Source organism: Watersipora subatra, chromosome 1 (assembly GCF_963576615.1).
Source record: "Watersipora subatra chromosome 1, tzWatSuba1.1, whole genome shotgun sequence".
NCBI lineage: Eukaryota > Metazoa > Bryozoa > Gymnolaemata > Cheilostomatida > Watersiporidae > Watersipora > Watersipora subatra.
Genome location: NC_088708.1, coordinates 75,805,133 through 75,828,579, shown reverse-complemented (window position 1 = coordinate 75,828,579; position 23,447 = coordinate 75,805,133). Strand labels below are relative to the sequence as shown.

General features: G+C 35.5%; 2 protein-coding genes across 3 annotated transcripts in view; one reads left to right on the top strand and one right to left on the bottom strand.

Annotated features, from left to right (window-relative positions):
- The first annotated feature begins 1,188 nt into the window (after positions 1 to 1,188).
- Positions 1,189 to 13,270, top strand: LOC137410496 (homeobox protein BarH-like 2). Its single transcript, XM_068095924.1, has 4 exons — positions 1,189 to 1,205; positions 7,743 to 7,993; positions 9,784 to 10,109; positions 12,611 to 13,270. Exons 2-4 carry the CDS (start codon positions 7,804 to 7,806, stop codon positions 12,875 to 12,877), a joined length of 783 nt encoding a protein of 260 aa, XP_067952025.1. The 5' UTR covers positions 1,189 to 1,205; positions 7,743 to 7,803; the 3' UTR covers positions 12,878 to 13,270.
- The window catches only part of LOC137410492 (retinoblastoma-binding protein 5-like), a 66,263-nt gene continuing 55,999 nt past the window's right edge, over positions 13,184 to 23,447 (bottom strand). For both annotated transcript variants that reach the window (XM_068095918.1, XM_068095919.1), the window contains exons 12-13: positions 22,836 to 22,947; positions 13,184 to 13,469 (exon numbers count right to left, since the gene is read on the bottom strand). In XM_068095918.1, coding sequence (XP_067952019.1) covers positions 13,378 to 13,469; positions 22,836 to 22,947 — 204 coding nt within the window. In that variant the 3' untranslated portion in view covers positions 13,184 to 13,377. The remainder of the gene's footprint in view (positions 13,470 to 22,835; positions 22,948 to 23,447) is intronic.

Below are 23,447 nucleotides of genomic sequence, written 5' to 3'. Positions count from 1 at the left end.
TGAAAAACAATAAAACGAAAGTGATTCAACTAGAAGCACTGTATTTAAAATAAAGCAACCCATAGCGCAAACATTACCTAAATAAATATAATCATCTACAAACGTATTCGATATAATAAAAGTATTTGTCCATAGACTCAGAGGTAGGTGCTGCGATATCGCTGATTGTTTCTGAGAAGTATACCAGCTCAAACCATGAAAAACTGACTGGGACGCTGAAGGTCCCTGCTGAGGTGTTCAGACGGTCAATTTGAAAGGCAGCTAAGAAGAGTTCCTTCAACTACATGTATATCAATGAATAGTCTTCGTTAATAGCTTCTGACGATATGACTATGATCACATTATTGATCACATTATTGATCACATTATTGATCACATTATTGATCACATTATTGATCACATTATTGATCACATTATTGATCACATTATTGATCACATTATTGATCACATTATTGATCACATTATTGATAAATTGTGTAAAACTTTTAGTTAAATTCTAAAATGGAAAATAGAAAACTGCGGAAGTCAGATATCAGGGGAAAAAAAGAAAGATTATCCCCTATTAGCCAAACTGATGCGCACAATGAAAATGTTGCAGGCAGTATAAAAGTTTGCTAGTGGTGACTCCTGGCTACATTTACCGCTTCATCCAGAAACTACCTTATTCATAGAACATAAATTCAAACATTTAGGGTCATCATAAATTTTCCAGTGGCTTCTAATAATCAATTCAAAGATCAGCGGATAAGAGATGGTGGACATAGACATTTTATGTGAGAAGCTTTATAAACTCTATAATATATAAACTTTTCTAATGCTTCCGTAACGATGGGTCTGAAATTTGAGAGGAAGTATATGAGCAAAAAGAAATGAAACCGCAACCATAAATAATGGGAATAAATGTAACTGGTGGAAGCGCAGTGAGTAAACTGCCTTCTCACTCGCCCCAACAGCAATTTAATCCTCAAGCCATAAATTAGCCAAATAATCCTTAAAAACGGTTTCCAATAAAGTTCTTAGGCTATTGTTTGCCGCAAAATTCATTACCTTCTTGCTCCGGTACTTTCTGAACTTTTCTTTGTTAGTCATTTTAATTTCCACGTTGCTCATAGTAATCATAAATCCTTAACAAATGCCTTCCTAAGCAGCTTTGATGCTTTTTGCTCTTAGGCAGCAGAGTTCTACGTAATATACAGAGATTATGAGTGAGTAATGTTCTACCAGAACGCCACAAAACACTTTAGTAACTTCATTATCATTATTATCGTGTCATATTCCCTAATAGCTTGTCAATCACATATCTCATTGTTTCTGTGAATGTTACTTTTGTAAGATGGCACATTCCGTTGCCGAGCTATTTCATCTGGATTATGGCTTACACTGTAATAAGCTCTAGCCGTCTACCCGTCTGTCTAACTTGTAATTGTTTTCCTGATAATCTCTTTATTTGTTCCATGTCATCAGCAGCTGTGAGGAAACTCTATATTTTGGCAGCATTGAGATATGAACAGTTTTCATCTACCCAAGCAATAGATGGTAGATGATAGATGGTAGATAATAAGCAATAGACGATAGATGTATCCTATGTTGAGTTTGTAACTAATTGCTATGCTGCGTGGAACTGATAATGAAATGCAACTAAAGGCCAGTTCCCACCATATCGCCGTATCTCGGCGTTGATGCCACACTACTTCGGCGATCGTCGATGATAACCAACCATGTTCAATCTATCACAAACTCATCCTCGTTTGCATCAGGAAATAATCCGTGATATTTATCCTTTTAAATTTTTGCGAAGAAACCTCTTTGTTTTCGCAGGCAGGAATCAAAGAATAGTCTCGCAGCGGCTACCATAAACAGGTATGAATAGGCGATGGTAATTCATGGTCGCTATCTACGACCGTGAATTACCATCGCCGAAATGGTTCACATTTGAAAAGCGATCATTGATGCTCGGAGGAGCATCGGGAAAGTTTGACAGCTGCAAACTTTCCCGACGTGTTCGCGATGCTTCGTCGATGACAATTCAAGGTTCACATAATCGACGACCAATGTCAAAATGACAACGCCGAGATACGGCGATATAGTGTGAACTAGCCTTTAGAGAAAACATAGTTTATAGGCGTTAGTGAACTCCATAGTTGAAAGGGTATTTAAAAAATTATCTCTATATCTAGGATTCTTCAATTATTTTTGCTTCACTTTACATAAAACCGAGGAATATTCATTCAGCTATTTCATACAAGAATCAAAAACTTCCTCAACAGTAGTAGCACTCCACAATATATGAATACATATATCAGTTAAATACACCTTTAACTTATGTTGTCCACTTACATGTAGTAATTAACTACTATTTCATGTTATCTGTTGATAGTTTTATATGATAATAGCTGTACAACCCGGCGTTGCCCGCGTAATAAAAAATTCTTTGGACAGAAAATTGATTTGTATTTAACATTTAACTACATTTGGCATTCTAACTTTCAAACTACATATCATGAGAAAAGTGTTTTCTGTAATTGAAATAATTTAGGAGAAAAAATAAAAACGACTGTAAAGGTTTTCAAATTTTGTCAAAAAACTTTTAAACTTCATACCATGAGAAAAATGCTTTGTGCAGGTCAAATAAATTAAAAAAAATAAAACAACTATAAAAAGGTTTAGATGTAAATGTGAAATAATTAGCAAGTAATAGCTGAATTAAGCCAGTTTTGCTACGGCTACAATAAAAGATGATTCGGTAATGATACAATTAATACGAACTGAGAGAAGAAAGTAAAAATCCTGAATATGTAAAATTAATAATAAACATTCTGCATAGAAGCGTGTGTGTATAAAAAGGGTTACTGTTCCACCAGAAGCTATCCATCAAAACTTTGAACACGACAACACTGGTACCTCTCGATACAGGTACAAATGTAAAAATGAGACATGGGACTGTTTTTGTCTGACCGATCGGAGAGATAATGTCGAGGGTTTTCCTATAAAGAAAATATAATTGTCTGCATGAGAAGAATTGGCCTTGCTTTGCCCCCAAATATAGTAATTGAACCTTACGAACAATATTTCTCAACAGGGGCATCGTAACGCTTGGCCACATTGGTAAAATAGTCAGCGTGCGCTATAACTATATCTATAGCTGGACACACCTACACACCAACACTTAAAAAAATATATATAGATTTTCAAAAAATAATCTACAGGTTCATGTCAAATATATTTTAACTGACATTTAAAACAGAGTATTTAATTTAAACTTCATAACAAGTTCAAGCTATTCCATGACTCTTGGCACCATTGTTGCTGCCTCAGTACTACGATGATGACGAGCTGTATGAATGCTTAACAAGAAGCATGATGATATTTCAATAACAAATGTTAGCAGACGTCTCATGATATGATATTAGTAGCATGGCTCTCTTTTAATAAGCCAGGAGATTTTTTGCTTCGAATATCCAACTTTTATTCACAATTTGCATGTTGAGCATAGTGTACACAATGCCAGCTTTATTTGGATCTGATACAGGGTAAAAATTTAAATTTATGAAACATTCAATGGACAGAAAATAATAAAACTGAGAGAATTTAAGATAGTGTTTTAGATTAAAAAAATTCTTCTATTTGGTAAAAAATTCTCAGTATTTCCAATGATTTAATCCTAAAGAGTGCTCAGTTATAGCTGAGCACACTCCTTGCTAGACATAGCTCTTCTCTGGTATCTTTATAGAACACCATAAATACTACATTTTTATCTAGTTCATGCTACATCTTACCTCATACTGAACCTTGCCTTGTACTTGACCCTCAACAGCTTATTTTTAGCAGTAGTAAACTCGAAATCAACTTTTGCACTATCATCTAATTCCTGATGCAAAGAGCCTACAACTCCAAATGCAGTAGCGGATGTTCTCATCGGTGCAAAGTCCGTTTTCTATAGGTGACCAACAAATACAAAGTTATTATATCTGCCACAGTGACTTCTCCAACAACCTCACTGTGACAGATATGAATAAACTATATTGGACCACCTCAAGTTGAACAGCTGTACGCCAAATTATTTTGCTGAAAAAGTCATGTATGCTAATGAGTATTGATTACCTGTACATGTCATGCTTTTTAGTAAAATAGCGATAAAATTTCACGGCATAATTTTTCTTTGTGGATTCACTGCTCATGCTCTCTCTTTCTAGATATCTTCTACTTGAAGTTACCATGAGGAGAATATCTTCTAGCTCTTAAAAATGAAAGCAAAAATGCTAAACAAGTATTGTAGGTCATTTTATTCTGTTTGGCTTGTAAAGTCAAAGTAAAATAGCTAAAAAAATAGAGCTATTAGAAAAATACTGCCTTCTGTACCACTGTTTATTCGTTATCTTAAACAAATTTTGTATTGCTATTCTTATTGCAAAAAATAATAAGAAACACTGTACATAGTGTTACACAAAAGTGGTTCATACATGAAAGAAAAGAGAAATGACCCAAACCCACTTTTTATGCTGCACGAAAACTAGAAATTTTCATTTCATTATGGTATTATAGTTTTTTATAGTTTTACAAATCTCTCAAGACAGCCAAGATGCATTTCTCCAACCAGTCTGTAGCAAGTGGTTCTTAGTAAGTAGCGAGTAGTCCAAGAAGCCTGTCTAAAGCAAGTGTGGCTATGTGAGTGCGGAGCTATTTGTACCTCTAAGCAACTACACAATATGTTTGATGGTTTTAGTACATTAAATAATTATAATAAGGTTACACGGTAATTATTAGCTTACCGTTACTGTATATATATCAAAGGACTGGGAATAAATACAGCAGCATCTAACAGTTCTAATAATGAAATCCATCACTGACTCTCGACTCACAGACGTCCACCACCGACTCTCGACTCACAGACGTTCACCACCGACTCTCCACCCACCGACGTCCTTACTTCTTAAGCCGCAGCTTCGTAGCTCATTGGAAAACTTTAAAACTGGCAATTCGCCTCTGAACCGAAGCGTATAGCCTTTACGGGTACTCACATCAGTGGAAGTTCTGGCTTATAGTCCATTGTTAAAATATAATCTATCTATTTGACAATAGAGAAAGCAGATTGTGGTTGATTGTGTAAAGGGAGAATTAACATTTTAGTCTCATAATTGCCCTCCAGGCTAGCTCATTTGGACCTCTCAATCTTTTTGAGGTTTCTTATGCTTTATGAAGACAGCTCCTAATCATCTTCCCTAATCGATACTTAGCTCATATGCATATTCCTACCAGAATCTTCAATAATAACCTATAGAAGAATGATGGCCGCACCGTTTCTCGAGCACTTACCCTGATGGAATATAATATCAAAGGAACCTAAAAGGTCTTGACTCATATCTGTGGTGCACAACAAAAAGATCAAATTGCAAAATTAACGGAGAAAACTATTTTTAATTAAGCGAGCTGTGGAAGTGAGTTGAACCATTTGTAATCATTTTTGGCAGTTTCTGGTTGGTTGCTATACAGCAAGCTGTGAGCACTAGCCCAAACCTTTAAACTCCTCTATGTTTATCTGATAATTAACAAGAAATTAATAAGCTAGCATGCCTTTCATGTGAATCCTCGTAAATATTTTAAAACATTTTATGTTCAAAGGGTGCACAGATACAAATAAAAACATTACCATAATGCCGTCATTAGCAATGAACTTCAAATATGGAGTATATCGGTGTGTTCTGGGTGGGTACTGCTAGGAATGTTTTAGCTAAATGAATTTTTTGTTTAAAAACTTGGAAATGAAATGCACTATGAAATAGAATGAAATTGGCTGCCTAGTTTCCAAATAACTCTGCAAGTGAATACGTTATCACTGGTGCCAGCAGAGTTAGACAGTAGGTCTCAGCACGGAAATCAAAAGTCATCTTACGCCAGAAATAACAGTTTTCCTTTTAGATTGTCGTTGCTGTCTCCCAGGCATCTAGTGAGTTCTTGGTACATCATATGCGGCTAAGTAACATTGTGCTTTGTGACATTGAAACAATAGCATTCCAAATCACGCTTAGGAGGTGCAGCGAGTGCAACGTGATGAGAACCGCTGCCAACTCAGGTGCTGCCGGCCACATGATCAAATTAATAGTCTTAAAAAATTCCAAGTCCGAAAGCTGATAAACTGTTAATAGCCTCCGACATGCAGTTCATTACCTACGGCGTTTATGAGGTAAGGAATGCATCCTGTGAGCTCTTTCTCTCTCATACCTATAATGCCCTGGGTTCAATGACAAGTCGTGACGTCACAGAAACAGCCTTTCCTTCTCTAATGCTTTAAAGATTCAGGGCAATCGCAAAGGTTGCCTTTTAGATACTTCCACACACTCAATGGTCTATATACACTGTGATAACCATGAGAATGGCAATCTTTTATGCTATACCATAAGAGGTTACAAAGTCATTAGCAAAACTGCTATACGTTTAGATGAAAGTTATAAGCGACAATTTTGATGAATTGCAGATGAAGCAACACCCTAAAAATTGCCACTTTTTACTGAATTCAGACTCGTTAAATACTTTGAATATAAAAAAACTATATTTTTAATTAATTACGCCAGATGCTCAGCAAAAAACTAATAAAATACACGATAAGGTGTACTATTTATTGCTGAAAATTTCAGCTGTTCAGCTGCATTATCAACCACTACTTTTTTATACCTTTTTTAAAATATAGTCTCAATTTTCAAATGTACACACAACTTACCTTTGTCAATGTGTCCAATGTGTACAACGTGTCAAGTTTTGAAATAGTTTTAATATGGAAAACTGGTTTATATTTTACAAAATAAAAAGCTTTATAATATTTTATTTAACAATTGAGCAGCCGCAAGTCAGTAGCATTCTATCAATCACACTGCAATTTAAAAAATACAATAACAATTATAAAAAGCTTTAAAAGGTTTTATTGAGTCATACAAGTGGTGAACAAAACAATATTTTACTGTCTCGTTGAAATATCTGAACTGGTCACAAAACATATAAACATTTTTCATCATTTTATTAGCCTTATCCATGTTTTCAATGTTTGTCTATCCAACTTCACTCTGGAGTAGGCTTTGGTAACTCACCTTTTAGTTGCTTGCAATTATTTTAAAATAAGCTTTGAACAATTTCATGGTAATTTAACACTCAAACAATACAGAACAATACAAAAATACAAAAGCAATACCAAAACAGGAGAATATTAGAAACATATGTCGTAGCAAGAACCAAGATCCCAAAGTGAGTCTCAAACCGCATGCTTTAGAGAAATCTTTAGCTAAACGACGAGCTTTAAATCTAGTTTTGCTTAGATGGTGCATAGACAAGTGGATAGAATAAGTAAAGATAACTATGCTATTGTCTATGTCTATAAAAATATGATTTATAGACTAATGACTACTGTAACAGAAGTGCAGGTACAGCTATATCATTGTGGATGTTTATGGCCCCTGTGACTTGTTCTTTTATGAAATTATCTTAGTAATCAAAGTTTAAAGTCAGTATCACCAAATAATTGAATTTAATATGAACTAAAGCTTTGTGAGGTTTTCCTGTCACCACGGATGTATTGCTAATGAATATCAAAGGAACTATCTGCATAACGAGAATCCATTTGTGTTCCTGCCAATAGAGGCATGACTAGATCGATCCTTATAACTCCTCATGACAAATATTGACCAATCAGAAGATTAGATTAAAATGCCATCATCGCGCATATAAAGAGCTGGAAGGTTATTTGTACACTTTAGCACGCAAACGGAAAGAGGATAAAGATACATTTTGTCATCTGCTCGACAAAGGTTGATCGGCATGGAGAAACCGCGGCACTCAAGAACTACATCATTTATGATAAAAGACATACTCAATCTACCAGCGAGTCACCTCATGGCACGCGAGGAGCATATACAACAGTTTAACAGCGAATTTATCACCAAACCAACTCCTATAAAATTAGACTGTTTCCGTCAATTTCCACACGAGCTCTTGATGTTGCAGGAGGGTAAGTTGACAGCTGTCTTCATTCTTATTCTTTATTCTGCCTCGCTGCTTCCTTTTCTTGCTGCTTCCTTTTCTTTGCTAATGAAAAGATTATTTAGAGAAAACCAGTTTTTTGAGAAAGGAAATCTTTTGAAGTACAACAGATTGTTGCGCTATAGTAAACGTGCATGAGAAGGCGCGGTTAGAGTTGGAGACAGCTCTTGCTGCTGACCTAAATTTGAGGTTGTTGACCTTCTGGATAATAAAAACACAACCTTTGGCTTGTCTTGAAGCTTCCTCATAATTTTGATTAAAATATAAAACTGGGCGTCTGCGGTGTTTACTAACGTCTGCTCAAATTACTTAAGGGTAAACTTTTTATAGTAGGCGAAAATCTATAGACCAAGAAATAATTAACAATCATAAAAATTATTTGAATTTTTGTAATATAATTCTCCGTGATAAATTATTATTATTATTTCATTTGTCAACAATAATGGAGAAATCAAAAAAATTTAGTTGTCACCTTCAAATTACTTCAGCTAATATTGCGTTAGGGTAATTATAGATGACTACTGGAAAATAACACAATTATCAATACGTCTTCCAATTACTTCCAATAAAAAACTATCTTTCGATCTTTACTCTACAGTTTTAATAACATTAGCATGCAATTATTTTATAGCAAAAAACCTGTGATATTACTGAAGCATATCCTATAGGGTTTGGTCTCCTCCCTATCAGTACATTACCTTAGTTGACTCCTTGACCTCTTCCTAATACAGAGTTGTTATTTTATTAGACAACCGTGAAATGTAATGGCTCCAGGACTGGTCGCCAGCCAGTAGCTAAGCCCGCAGGTTTCTTTAAGTGTTCTGTAATATCTGGAGTGCAAGTGATCATTGTAAGTTGGAGGAAATGAGCTGGGGAAAGGGAGGCAAAAAGCTTAGAAAGCTAGTTTGATGAACAAAGACCAGAAATGGCCTTTGCCGAGCAGTGGTTTCTAAACGGGAGGCTGGTGCAGCTTTACAATGTATGAGTAATTTCCTTCTTTCATAACCTTGATACAAGGGTAGAGTTCCCAAGGTTGAGTTGCTAGCTATTAGCGGCTGATGTGATAGCGGTGAGGAGCGCAGTCTATGGTTTTATAGCCTGTGTCCATATGACTCTTCTATTATTCACACTTATTCTATTTCTCTTGAGTTTTGGGAATTCTTGCCATTGCGGTAAAATAAATGGCAATGAAAACAAATTAAAGATAGCTGGCAAACAGTGGTACAAATGATATCAACAATTGTGTACGAGCTTTTTTAAAAATTCAACAGGTTTAGGTTGGCTGTGCCGACTCTATCAATGGTGCTAACACCAGCGGGTGTGGAAGTCTGCTGAAATCAGCCAACCCCTGTCTAAGGGCTCGTATTGCTGCTCCACCCTTCCTGTCCTTTTAGTTTATCGGCAAGTTTCGATAATTCTCAGAAGACTAATTACCTGCTGTCAATCAGGCAGCCTGAGTCAGAAGGACATTCTATCGTTGCATCTTCAACGCCAGTTCGTTCTAATTAGGCCGGTTTTATCGCAGTGATTTTATTAATTGATACGCAAACTGGGCAATAAAATTCCAAACAATTATAACTGTTTCAATAACAATAAATCTTGCTTAAGGCAACTTATTTGCAGCTTATATTGGATCAGCGAAAGTACATCCTAACAATGCAATAATTGCGGGTAGCTGAGGCTATCTAGTGCATTGATTAATACAAGGCTAGAGGCTTCTCAAATCCTTCACTTAAATATGTGTAAACATATTTTTAGGATTTGCGGCGAATGCCAAGAAACTTATACTGTCTGATGAAAGAGTGCCCTCCGTATTCTATAGCCCCAGCTCTCGCGAACTCCAGAGCCCTCAGAGTCAGAGTGACACAGAAAAAGATTCGGACAAACTCTCAAGCGCCTTATCCAAATGTAGGAGATCGAGGACAGTATTCACAGAGCTACAATTACTTGGACTTGAAAAAAAATTTGAAAGTAATAAATATTTGTCAACGGCTGAACGGACCGAGCTGGCCAAGCACCTGCACCTGACACAACTACAAGTCAAGACATGGTATCAAAACAGAAGGATGAAGTGGAAAAAGCAGGTAAGACAAAGTGCTTAGTATTAATTTAAACACAAATACTACAAATTGACACTCAGGCGCAACAAGCAAACGGTAAACAAGTAAGATTAAAGCGTTTGGGAAGAGGTCAGATATGGTGATGACAGGGGTTGAAAGGGCGCAAGACAGAAGTGTTTAGGTTTAATAAAAAACAACAAGAGGTTAGCCTTCTCACCACTATTAATTATAGCAGCGAGTCATAAAGCTCGTCCCAAGTGTTGTCATCATTATAGGGAGTGATCAAACGCGAGAGTGTCTGTCAGACTCTTTTGTAAACCAAAGACGTTGGTCTCAAGCACCCTTGCTCAGCGAGCCTCTTGAGTATGAGGCTATTTTTAGCTGCCTCCAATTGGTAATGGTTTTTATATGCTCATTAAAGTCTATTTGCGGTCATGTCACACGAGATATAATATTTTAACATCTTTTGTATCTAGCGAGTTACAGCTGGCATCCTCGTGATCAGACCAGGCGTAAATCATCAAATGTAATTAAATAGACTTTCAAAATTGGAATGTCCATTATTTATCACCACTTGTAGGTAAGTTAAATAGCCAACAACCCATTCGCAGGGCATCCAATAGGTGCAGCACTTATCTCACAAATAGGATGCAGCGTGTGATGACAATAACATGAATTTTATTTAAAAATCAAGCTGGTTAGTAAAGGAAAAGTAGTTACCCGTTGCCTTTGAGGTCAAATATCATAGACTCAGTTTTTTAGCTTGGTTTGTGGTGCAATAGTTTTGGCATATATTCACTAGTCACCACTAAAAACTGTTGTTTAAAACTTAGTCTAAAGCATTTGCAATTAGTATTCTACACCTGCAACTTTGCTTTTGTGGCAAACAGCAACATATTTACTCCACAGATTTTCTAAATCTGTTGTAGCGCCTCAACCCAAATTTTTCATACTAGCTTTGAGGCTATCCTGGTGCCAAATGCACTCAAAACCACGTAGTAAATTCAGTGCAAAATATGGCAAAAAAGTTATTCGAGTAAAATCATTACTGAATGGAATATGAGGTAATGGGAATTGGGATGCATGACACGTGAAGGCGGGTGAGGGAGTACATGCCTGCACAGCATACACGCAGCGCATATGGAGCCAAGATGGCAACAGCGCTTACTTCAAATCAAGCTAGTCTTTTCCATACCTTGATCGCATCAGGCGTGTTATTATGTCATCACCGGATAAGCAAGCTTCTTACAATTATTTATACTCGCTCCAATTTTATGATAGCAGCTGAAATAAATTCAGGCCAGGTGCCTTGGATATCTACACCCTAGGTGCAGATATCTGGTGTTATGATTATAGAAATGATATAAAATTGAACACTAAGATAGCTTGTAATGAGATAAGTGTGCCAAGGAATAGTACGGCTTCACCCGGTGACCACTGCAGGCTGCAATAATGAACTTGCATAACATCTCCTCCTTGCTACTAATTATAAAGAGTATAAATCGTATCAATTCTGTATGACGCAGAAATAAAGTTTAGTTACGAAATGTAAGTTGTGCAGAAGACAAGCGGAGCAGCGATTTACAATAGGTGCAAAAATAGCTTTAATAACCCAGCACACTAACAATTCTTCACAAGAAAATAATTTGTTATAGTATTTTGTCTCCCCGGTATGCTAGTTTTAGCAACTCCTCTGAGCCATCACTGACGTACGATTAGCTAAAAGGTAATTTCTCAACGGTTAAGCTCGTGCGCTAACGGCTCCTAATTATTTAGAATTAAATGTGGAAATCGCAGTGACACAGGCTCAATAATGACTTGTGGTAGGAAGTCCATATTTCAAGTGAATCGTAGCATCGTAAATGAAATTTAATACATCACTCAGGATTAACTTTGCTTCCATAATAATATGAGCAAACATTCTCAATGTAATAGCATTAACATGTAATTAACCTAGATAATGATATAAAACTAATTTTAAATATCTACTCCGCGATTGCGAGAGGCAAGTCTGAAGGAGAGGCTTTCAGTTTGACAACTGCCGGGAGTAGTGTGGGAAACTGTAATCTGGAAATTGTGCAAAGAATATAATTGTCGACATTCTCACAGACAAACGGACCAAACCTAAAATGGCACGATTAGCATAGCTTACGGACACACGCTTGACAGGAGAGCTGGAAATAGTATAATAAAGTGGTAACCAATTATAGATATCGCTGCTTAGAGCGCCTTAAGACCTGACAGAATATGTGGTTTGTACACAATTCGTCATAGAACAGGGTGTGGTTTAGAATAATAAAGAGGTGTGAGTAAGAACAGAAAGGAAATACGTCTATGTATCTTTTATGGTGTACTTATCATGTATTCATTAATAGTAAGGAAATTTTACATACATATATTACTAGCAAATATGTTAAATACATTTATAGTAATTAATTACAGTGCTATTAGAGCTATTATCGCTTACCAGATGTATGAGAGAAAATTGTTTTTACTAATAGTACTATAATCTTATATCTGTTAAGGTTTTACTGAGTGGGGCAACTGAGTGTCCAACCAAACCAAAGGGAAGACCAAGGAAGAACTCATACTATCCAAATAGCACAACAGAATCATCCCTCAATGCAACTAGTTCACTACTATCACCAGTCAGTTTGGGTCAACAGAGCCTATCAGATGACTGCGAGAGTATGGACCACGACTCCGACCACTGGACAGACAACTCCCGCAACTCTCCTGAGCCTCTTTCTTTTTCTCAACCAGAAAGCCCCCCTATATCGGTCACTGACTAATAAAAGTTATGTTGACCAATGACAAACCCCGGTTATGCGCTAAAGAGTTGAGACAAACCTAAAGCAAGAATCCTCTTGCAGAATTTATCTGCCATAACAATCATATTTTGTATTGTTTTATGAGCGGCTCGGAGTACCATACTTGCAGTAGTCTGTCCAGTCCACTCTGTATGCAAGATAGAATGCAGTTGCCGCTGTTATTTGACACAATTTCAGTGCTTCAAGAATGCATGGCAGGTCGGAGCCAGAATGTCTCACTCAATGTTTTTTTCTTTTACTTTTCTACCACAATTGCACCTCGAATGGTAGTTTTCTGAAGATACTTTATTGCCAACTCGATATTAAATTAATTATTATTTGAGCCATGTTATTGCAATAAAACCTCACAACAGATCATCTTGTCAATATATTCAATAAAGCCAGACAGAAGCAAAACTTACAATGAGAATGTCATTAATACAGAGAGAGATCCGCAAACTGAATATAAAAGTGGTGCTTGCCTATCGAGCCTTTGACTTAGGTTTAGACCTCGCTGCACTCCGGGACTTGTCTTGACTCGCAGCCCGCTTAGAGGCAAGGAGAGGATGAACTTCTGGAACAAAAACGCAGTTCTCCCTGACTGATTCCGTCACCTCAAACTCTCGAAATGAATAGAAATGTGTAAACACAGTTTCAATGAGTTTGAACAGCACATATTACCAATGGAAAGTATTGTGACAGCTATAGGGAAGGAAATCACAAATAGTTCAAACCAGCAGACTTATGAAGATATTTTTAAACAAATACTTCTGGGGTATTTGAAACCGTTTTGAATAAAAACAGTTAAGAGAAATGTCAGTCAGAAACAGATGCATAAAAGCAGGTGCTCTCAAAATAATCACTTAAAGCAATCTACCCTCAAAATCTATTAGAAATTTTTTGAAGAATTAAATGTTGGTTTTGAAAAAATTATCGAAATAGTGTTTATATTACAATACAATTGTAATAATTATATTACAATCTATATAACAATACATTTTTATAGCTTATATTTATTTATATAGCTATACGCAATTTGCCTTGCATAGCATAGCAAAGGGATTGCAAAAGCAGGATTTAGACCACCTGTGATCTATAGACAGAGAGCCAATTTGTGTAAGACATCCATCCTATATGTGGATCACCCTGTTGCTTCAGTATAAAAATATTCTGAACTTGTTAGTTCATCTTTTCTATTACAACAAATATTAAACAAAATGATTCTTGTGAGTGACTTGACATCAAGTAACCAGTTGTAAACAACATCTTGTGAGTGACTTGACATCAAGTAACCAGTTGTAAACAACATGCTGGTCCAGTTATTTGTTTCACAGATGCGCAATCTATGACACTGCATAGAATTACAATTCTCACTTGATGGTATAAATGAGACTGATAATACGTAGTTTGTAATATAATAATTTAAATAATAAAGTAATTGTTAAAAAGGCACCGTAAATAAACTTCTATAACAGCATGGTGAAGATACAATTGAGACATTTATTCTGATTGGTCACAAAGTAAATAGAAGGAAGTCGAACTTTCACCTAAAAGCTTGCAAACCAACTTTGCATTCACAAGTTTTTATCATATTCTGTATAATATAATCAGAGGTTTAATATAAATAAGCTTCATGAATAATTTCTTACATTCTTGTAGTGAGATTATTGCAATAATCTCACTGCTGACACTGCAAGTGTCAGCACTAATAATTATTGGCCTGCTCATTTTTATCAAACAGTGAAACAGTTTACCTAACAGGACATTGGCGCTGCCTCTATTAGCTAGGGCATGATGAGCATATTCTAAGCTACCAACCAGCACCATATGATGCGCTGTAAAGGAAGCAAGACACTTTGAATGATTGTTATGACATTGTTAGGTTTGAGAATAAAGCTTGTAAAAAATACCAGCAAACTCTCAGGCCTTCGGAAATAATGAATACTACTCTAAACACTTATTTGACTACTGAATAGCCGACACCTACTGTCATGTTGCAAAACATGGAGAATCATAATCAGAATTCATGCCTCTTGTATTTGAGAGGGTTGATAAGGGATACTACTCAATTACTTGTCTCCTTATGGATTTTATGCACAATTTTGTCACATCGAATGAACATATTTAACTTCTGAAGTGGTCCTTTCCAATGTTTCCTTTGTTTGCTTATGACTATAGCAAACTCAAAACAATGAGTCATAAGTAAGAGTCGGATGTCAATAGGAAGCAAAGAGTCCAACTAGGAAAGCTCATAGTTGTAGTTTTGGTACCAAAAGGTTAAAACAGTCCAATAAAAACAAGTCATTAAAAAACCATTGATAAAGTTGGAATGAGTGCAGAAACAAACAGCCACTCACATCAGGTGCAACACAAGGCTCCACAAACTTTATACTGTAACAAAAAAGTTTTTGGACAGAAAATCGATTTGTATTTAACATATAACAACATTTGCCATTCTAACTTTCAAACTAAATATTATAAGCTAAGTGTTTTGTGTAGTTGAAATAAATTAAGAGAGAAAATAAAAACAACTGTAAAGGTTTTCAAACTTTGAGAAACAACCGTAACTTTCAAACTTCACAACTTGAAAGTGTTTCGTTGAAATAAGTTAAGATGAAAAATAAAAATGTAAAGATGTTTAAATGTAAATGTGAAATCATAAGCAATCAATGGCTAAATATAGTCTGTTTTGCTACAATTACAATGAAAAATTATTTGGTATACAATTATATGATTTTAGTTCGTTTCAGTGTTGGCGTGCAAAAATTGACATATAAACACTGGCAAGCGAAAATATCGAAGGCTATAGACATACATAGAGTTGTATAGAAACCTGTAGTAATTATCTAATGCAATCATCTCCTGGTAAAATCATCAAAATCATCATAATTAAAAATAGTAACAAAACAATATGTTAACCTTAGTAACTATGAGTACCTACAATGACTTTGGTGCTATTTATGATTATGATCTGCAAGATAATATAACATTACCATGTACTACGTGGAGGGTTCTTACCTTCCAGACAGACGTGTAACATAAACGCTGAATCTGACTTGAATGAATTTAGTTTACTAAACACATACTTTCAGGAAGTTTTAGTATGTGTTTTAATAAACTTCAAAATTTTAACTAACATTTTTTGATTTATCCGTGTTATCGATTTTTACTATAACGGATAACGTTGAACTCACCATGGCAAGCAACGTATATCTTTTAATAACAAAGATAATCAGTACACAAATCGCCAAATTTTAAGTTCGAGATAAATTATTGTCGATATCATGGATGCGGAACAAATTAGCCCTAATGAAAAAAAGACGAAAAATCATCATGTTGCGTATACTTAGGTCCCTTAGGCAATGCTAAAATAATAGCTATAGCTGGACAACCACAACGACAGACGAATACACGAAACCACACACGACCAACTTTGCGAAATATATATACAGTAATAAGCATCTTCATACTCTAATTTATGTTAAGGAAAGTTTCAGATGTTTCATATTTTTGAAACAATCACAATGACAACTTTCGCATCTGCTGTTTTTATAAAACTGAAATAACTTTGATAGAAACAAAACAAAAATTCAACTACTCATAAATTCGAAAGAATTTCGGGCTACTGTCATAGCCATTGACTATTTCTTATAATGATTGATAGACGCCAATTCCTAAAAATTCGCATCCAACAAATTATATAGAATAAGAATACACCTATAAATGTTTATTCAGCAGGATTCACTTTTGTGGTAAATTTGTATAAAAAACGATGAGGGAATAGTGCATTGCCCATAGCATCAACTTCTTCTAGTTAACCAAGACAGTCAGCTACATAATTACAGGAACAATAAGTCATGTTTTATAAAATCTGTAAAGCTAACTTCTGTCACACCTTCTTCAGAAGACAATGCCACCTTTCATATGCGAGGCCTGTAATTTAAGTTACTAACTAGACATATATATACAGTCAAACATGGATAACTCGTCCACGGATAGCTCGAACACATGGTTAATTCGAACATTTCCTTTGGTCCGTTCCCATGTAATGATAAATTGCTATAGATAGCTCGAACTCAACACTGTTAATTCGAACTGTTTTTTTGCCCAACAGCTACCGAAACGGTTGTTTTCGCTTTAGAAAATCACTATATTCAAAGCCATAGAGGTAAACTTCATCTTTTCGTAATTCATAAGCGTCGTTATTACCACCATCGACAAAATATTTTTGTCAACGACTTTTCTAAAAGTTTGGTGAAATTTGATTTATACTGCGATACGATGAATAGCACGGGCTAGCCGGGTCACGCGCGCAAGAATTTTCGCCACGCACATACAAAACAAAAATCGCATGTTGTTTTGTATGTGCGTGGCAAAAATCCTTGAGTGCGTGACTCGGCTAGCCCGTGATGAATAGTTTTCCGACGTTGATTCCGTGTTGAATCAACGTCGGAATGTTGAATGTTTAAAACGTCTTAAAAAATGTTGTAATTAAACGTATACGTTGTCTGAGCTACAAAAAACTATTCATCGTTTGACCTAAACACAGAATACGTGTGTACATTCAATAAGTATCTATTAAAAAAGCGTGAGTGATATAGAATGTACCGTAAAACCTCGTAAAACTTCTAATTGAACTGCCTCGGAGTGTTGCTCTTAACGAATCCCAGGTAAAGTAAGGTAATCTGCATAAACTTTAAAAAAAAACGGCAAAATTGATCGTGGGTCAAAAGAAAAAGATGTCTTTTCTTTTGAGCATTTCAACAACGATCAAGTTTTGCCAATGTCAATCTGAAAAACGTCCTGGCAATAACATCACCTCAAACAACAAACCAATCTCAAGTGATAGAAAAATCTCTATACTTTTTCATGAAAACGTTTTAAACTTTACATTAGAAGCATTTAATTTGAAACAAGCCATTTGTGCTTTTGATTTATATTATAGTTTGTATATGTACATGTATCTACTAATAAATAAGTAAATATATGGACTTGTGACAGTGCTCTGATAACTTGAATGCTCTGATAATTCGAACACTTTTGCTCGGTCCCTTGAAGTTCGAGTTATCCATGTTTGACTGTACATATATATATTGTACAACCTCCATTTGAATGCCATGATGCTGTATTTTTCAACCCTTCCCCTATAGTAGCATTTTGCTAGAGGTGGTGTTCAGTAGAGGGCAACGCTGTATACTTCGACAAGCTTGTCAGAACTTAGGGAAGTTGATTTAACCATTTAACGCGTGAAACGATGCTAATATCGTCTATATTTTGCACTCTCTTTTGGGTGGTGCGACACTTATGTTATCGGCCTCAGCATTTTTGATATAAGTATTTCGATGGTTTAGCTGTAATAGTGTTAAAGAAAAAACAATAAAGCTTTGGAGTTAGAAGCAGACTCCGGTATACCATAACAATGGCTGCTATTACATCGAACTGTGTTCCTGAAGAGTATTTTCATTGGCCATCAAAATACATTAAAGTCGTCAGATCAGGTTGTAAACTACATATTGGACGAATCTGAAAACAATGGATCGGATTTAGACCTTAGTGACTTCAAATCACAGAGTAGTTCTGATGAATGTGACGACCGATCTTCTTATGTACACCGTCACTAAAACCATGGCAACCACTACAGCAACAACGAGAGTGCTATTAATGTAACCAAATCATTATTAGTACCATTTTGTAGACACCTATCCAGTGATCATGCTCTATTATTTGTTTGTGAAGATCAGAGAATGTCAAAGTGGTGGTCAAATAGAGGTGGCATTCGATTTAAGGGTGGTGCTGTATTTTTCAACCTTTTTCCTATTAAGTGGCTATCTATTAGAGATGACGTTCAAATAAAGGTGGGGTTTAAAACAAGGTTATACAGCATATATACAGTATAATATATACAGTATATACACATCTATACAGTATAATATATACTGCATATACACATATATACAGTATAATATATACAGTATATACACATATATACAGTATAATATATACAGTATATACACATATATACAGTATAATATATACAGAATATACACATCTATATAAATCTCAGTGTCCGTTTGTCCGTTTGTCCAGTTTTAGCGATTAAAATCTAGCAACGAAAATCTGCTTTGCAAAAGATTTGATCTCGGAATCTCCAGGTATGAAGACCAGTCATCTAAACCTCTACAGTCTACACTATGATAATTTAACTGACCGAAGTGATGAGCGATTGTGATGACATTCATTACATCAGTTAAAATACGCATGCTTAAAACGTTTGGGGTATTAACTAGCACAGTTGATCATTACGCGACGATCAACATTCCCTGAACAGACGCTAACAGACTTCTTTATATACATGTATATCGTGATCATTACGCGTAACATAGCAATATCTATATTCCTCAAAGTATGTGTGTCCCTCCAGCTATAGCTATTGTTAGAATAGCGTAGCTGGACAATGCTGACGCAACGTCATGTCGTCTTTAGAAGCCTAGCGCTTATTAACTAGCTTACTGGAATTTTCCATAAGCAATGTGCCAGGCTAATAGCTTGAAAGTTACAGTAGCTTGACAAAGTTTTAACACCTTTACAGTTGTTTTTAATCTTCTCTTAAATTATATCAACTACACAAAACACTTCATTACACAACCCAATCAAAACTGCATGATATGTAGTTTGAAAGTTAAAATGTTGTTATATGTTAAAGACAAATCAATTTTCTGTCCAAAGACTTTTTTATTACCCGGGTAACGCCGGGTAGCAAAGCTAGTATATATATAAATCTCAGTGTTTGTTCATCTGTCCAGTTATAGTGAAAAAGTTCTCATAACGGAAAATCCACTTTGCAGAGGATTTGATCTCCAAACCTCCGATTCTCGAGGCATCGAGCTTATTCATTAGACTATCTGCTCAAATGAGTTGAGCTATCAATAATGGTGAAGATATTCATTAATTCGGTTGAAATATGCATAACAACGGTGAGTTACACTTAACGATTACCAGCTGGCCTCACCAAGTGAATGCCAGGTAGGCCAGCCCATGCCTATTGCACGGGTAATAAAAACAGCTTTCAAGCAGCAGCGGGTAATGTAGTGTAGTGTGAAGGTAATCTAGTAAGGTTATGTAATGTTTATAAGATGTTTTTATTACTGGTTCAATGCAGGGCATTCACCTAGTACATATATATACATGAACTAGCTGTGCTACCTGCTTTGCTCGGGTAATAAAAAAGTCTTTGGTCAGAAAATTGATTTGTAATTAACATATAACAACATTTGCCATTCTAACTTTCAAACTACATATTATGAGAAAAGTGTTTTGTGTAATTAAAATAATTTAAGAAAGAAAATAAAACAAGTTTTCAAACTTTGTCATACAACTGTAACTTTCAAACTTCATATCATGAGGAAAATGTTTCGTGCAGGTCCAATAAATTAAAAAAATAAAACGACTATAAAAAGGTTTAGATTTAAATGTGAAATAATTAGCAAGTAATAGCTAAATTAAGTCGATTTTGCTACGATTACAATAAAATATGATTCGGTAATTATACAATTAATACGAACTGAGAAAACAAAATAAAAATCCTGAATATGTAGAATTAATAATAACAATTCTTGCATAGAAGTGTATGTGTATAAAATGTTCCTGTTCCACCAGAAGCTATCCATCAAAACATTGAATACGGAGACACTCCTACTCTATGGAGACTCTTCCCAAGAAGAAAATGTAATTGTTCGCGCGAGAAGAATTGATCTTGACCCCAGATATAGTAATTGAACCCTACGAAAAATATTTCTTAACAGGGGCGTCGTAACGCGTAGCCGCATCGGTAAAATAATCAGCATGTGCTATAGCTATAGCCGGAATGCAGACAGACGACATATGACATACTTTGAGAAATATATATGAAGCATTCATATAGTCATTTTGCATCATTCTGTACAGCTATACATGAGGTTTAGTAAACATATGACCCCGTATAGCATCTGCTAGCCAGTTTCAAAACCGTATTGATTCAAGGGATGAGTTATACAAGGAGAGCCTTAGCCTTAGAGCCATAGCCAGGTTGAGCGTTAAGTCATGGTGCTAAAAAAGGCATCCAGCTGAAATTGCTCCAAAAGCACTCGATTTCGAGGCACTTTTCAACTTACTACATACGAATATTCCTTAAAAACTACTGCATTATTGAAAGTTTATAACGTATCAATATTTTTGTTATTTTGTATTTCAAAAAAAACAATTGATAATTGATTAATTATCATTAATCTCATCTTTGCGTCGACCTGCAAGTCGCTAGTCTACCCCTTACAGAGAATAATACTTTCTGTGTACCTCCGGTAATAGCAAATTTCAAATACAGCAAGTCAAATTAAGCGTAAATAATAATGGCCAAGTGGCAAAACAAATTTGGCAAAAACATAGAAACAAAAAACTATATTTTTTGCATTTTCGAAATGCATAAATTCACAAAATTATGAACTGCCTAAGTATTTGCTAAAAAGAGGTATGCCAAAAGTATTTCATAACTTTTAAGAATAATGACTTTTTCATCTTTTGATTTAAGTCAAAACTAAATGTGCCTTCTTTTAATCTGCCTTGCTAGAAGATGCCTAAAAGTTTTCATGATCTTTAAATTTGTGCAGCGGCTTGCAGCCAACACAACGATAAGAATGATATATACAGCAAATACTAAAAACTTAAATAGAAATTCCATATTTCTTCTTTTTTGTAAAAAAAAAACTGCACAGAGTAAGTTAGCTAGTTGAACTAGTTTTTGATGAGAGCTGCCCACAGATTGAAGCAAAACCCTGTGAATAACTGTCAAAAGTTTGGCAAGTTTCCATGTAGAAGCATTTTGATGAGCAATTGAGGTTAGCCGTTTAAAGGTTGATTTGCAATAAAATCTACGTTACAGTTATTTGGTATCAAAAGATTCACCATGTCTTACTCTGTTGTGTTGTAGGTGCAAAATATGTGAAAAGGTGATTACAAGCTCTTAAAAGCTAAAAAACGAACAGAAAATCGCAGCCACACGAGACCGCCGTAGTTTGGATTCCCTTTCCAAAACGGCTCAAATGTGATGTAGTTGTGAGAGTTGGTTTTTGTTTACACTTTCTTGCAACCTTATTCGTCGAAATATTTTCACAAATATACTTCACGCATTCAATAAAACTATGTCTATTGTTCTTACGCGTCTGTTTTATCGTCATTGTAATGCTGTCACTTTTAGCACTGATATCTTATAACTTACCGTAAAAAATCGTTAAACTTTTTAACCTTAGCTCGAAGGAGTACATATCATTGTCTGATAATCATGACGAGCCTGTTGGTCACCTGTGATAATCGAAAAGTGCTGCAAAAATTATTTGCGAAGTATTGGGTCACATGATCAGAGAACGACTTGACGATTGAATAATGCCGAAACAAAACTGTAAAGTAGCGAGCATCTATATTTGATACGGGGTCTTCGGTAAAACCCGAAGTGTTTGTCATAAACTAGTACTACGATAAGTTTTATATTGAGCTTTGCATTGGCCTTTCAATTCACGTGAGAACATACGTGACAAGACGATAACCAAATTTCGTGGCTACGTCATCGAAATAAAGAGATTCCAATCTACGGCGGCTTTTCGTTTTTGAGCTTTTAAGAGTTTGTAATCACATTTCCACATATTTGGCACCTACAACACAACAGAGTAAGACATGGTGAATCTTTTGATACCAAATAATTGTAATGTGAATTTTATTGCAAGTCAATCTTTAATGAGGATTTCACCTCATAGACTCTATAACGACTTCAGATAATAAATTTTACTAAATCCGACGCTAGGAAATTGTCTTGCTACTATTTAAACAAGTAAACCCTTGTGAATGAAGTTAAGTTTATTATTCATAATCCTCGTCCTGAATGTCTGCAGAAAAATTGGTAAGGGACACCTACCATCCTCAGGAGCGCCAGGTAGCTCCACAGCCATTGCCTTTCCCTTTTTGGGAGCAGGGGTATCTGTAACTGGACTCGGTGGTCTCTTTTCTGGAGAAGTCAAAGGATCCATCTGCGAGAGAAAACCCGACATATTTAACAACTAACGACTGGCACTGCCTTCAACTGGAGCGATTGCTGCGACTAATTGAAGATAAAACAATCCTAAATACAGCAGAGCGCGAGTTATGGCTCGTTTCCCAAAGAAAATTTTTGCGTTAGTTTGAATAGTGCGGCCATTTTATTCTTGCCTGTTTTTTCATCTTTTTTGCAAATGCTTTTGACAAAGTTGGATTGGTTGCGATCGTGGGTAAAAGGATCCAGTTTTGTAATAGGCTGTAATGTTTGTAATGACTGTCTCATGAGTGCTGCCTTTCTATACCTTGTTTATGTCTATTAGCCTTGAAAGATAATTCAACAATTATACGAACAATTATATATAAACAAGAACAATATACACTATGACTATACTCAGGCCATCTTTTTACATCATAGTATCAGCAAAAAAGTGCAAATATCTCAAGAATTTGTCACATTTTAAAGTATTGACAAAAATAGACTAAGAACAAAGAT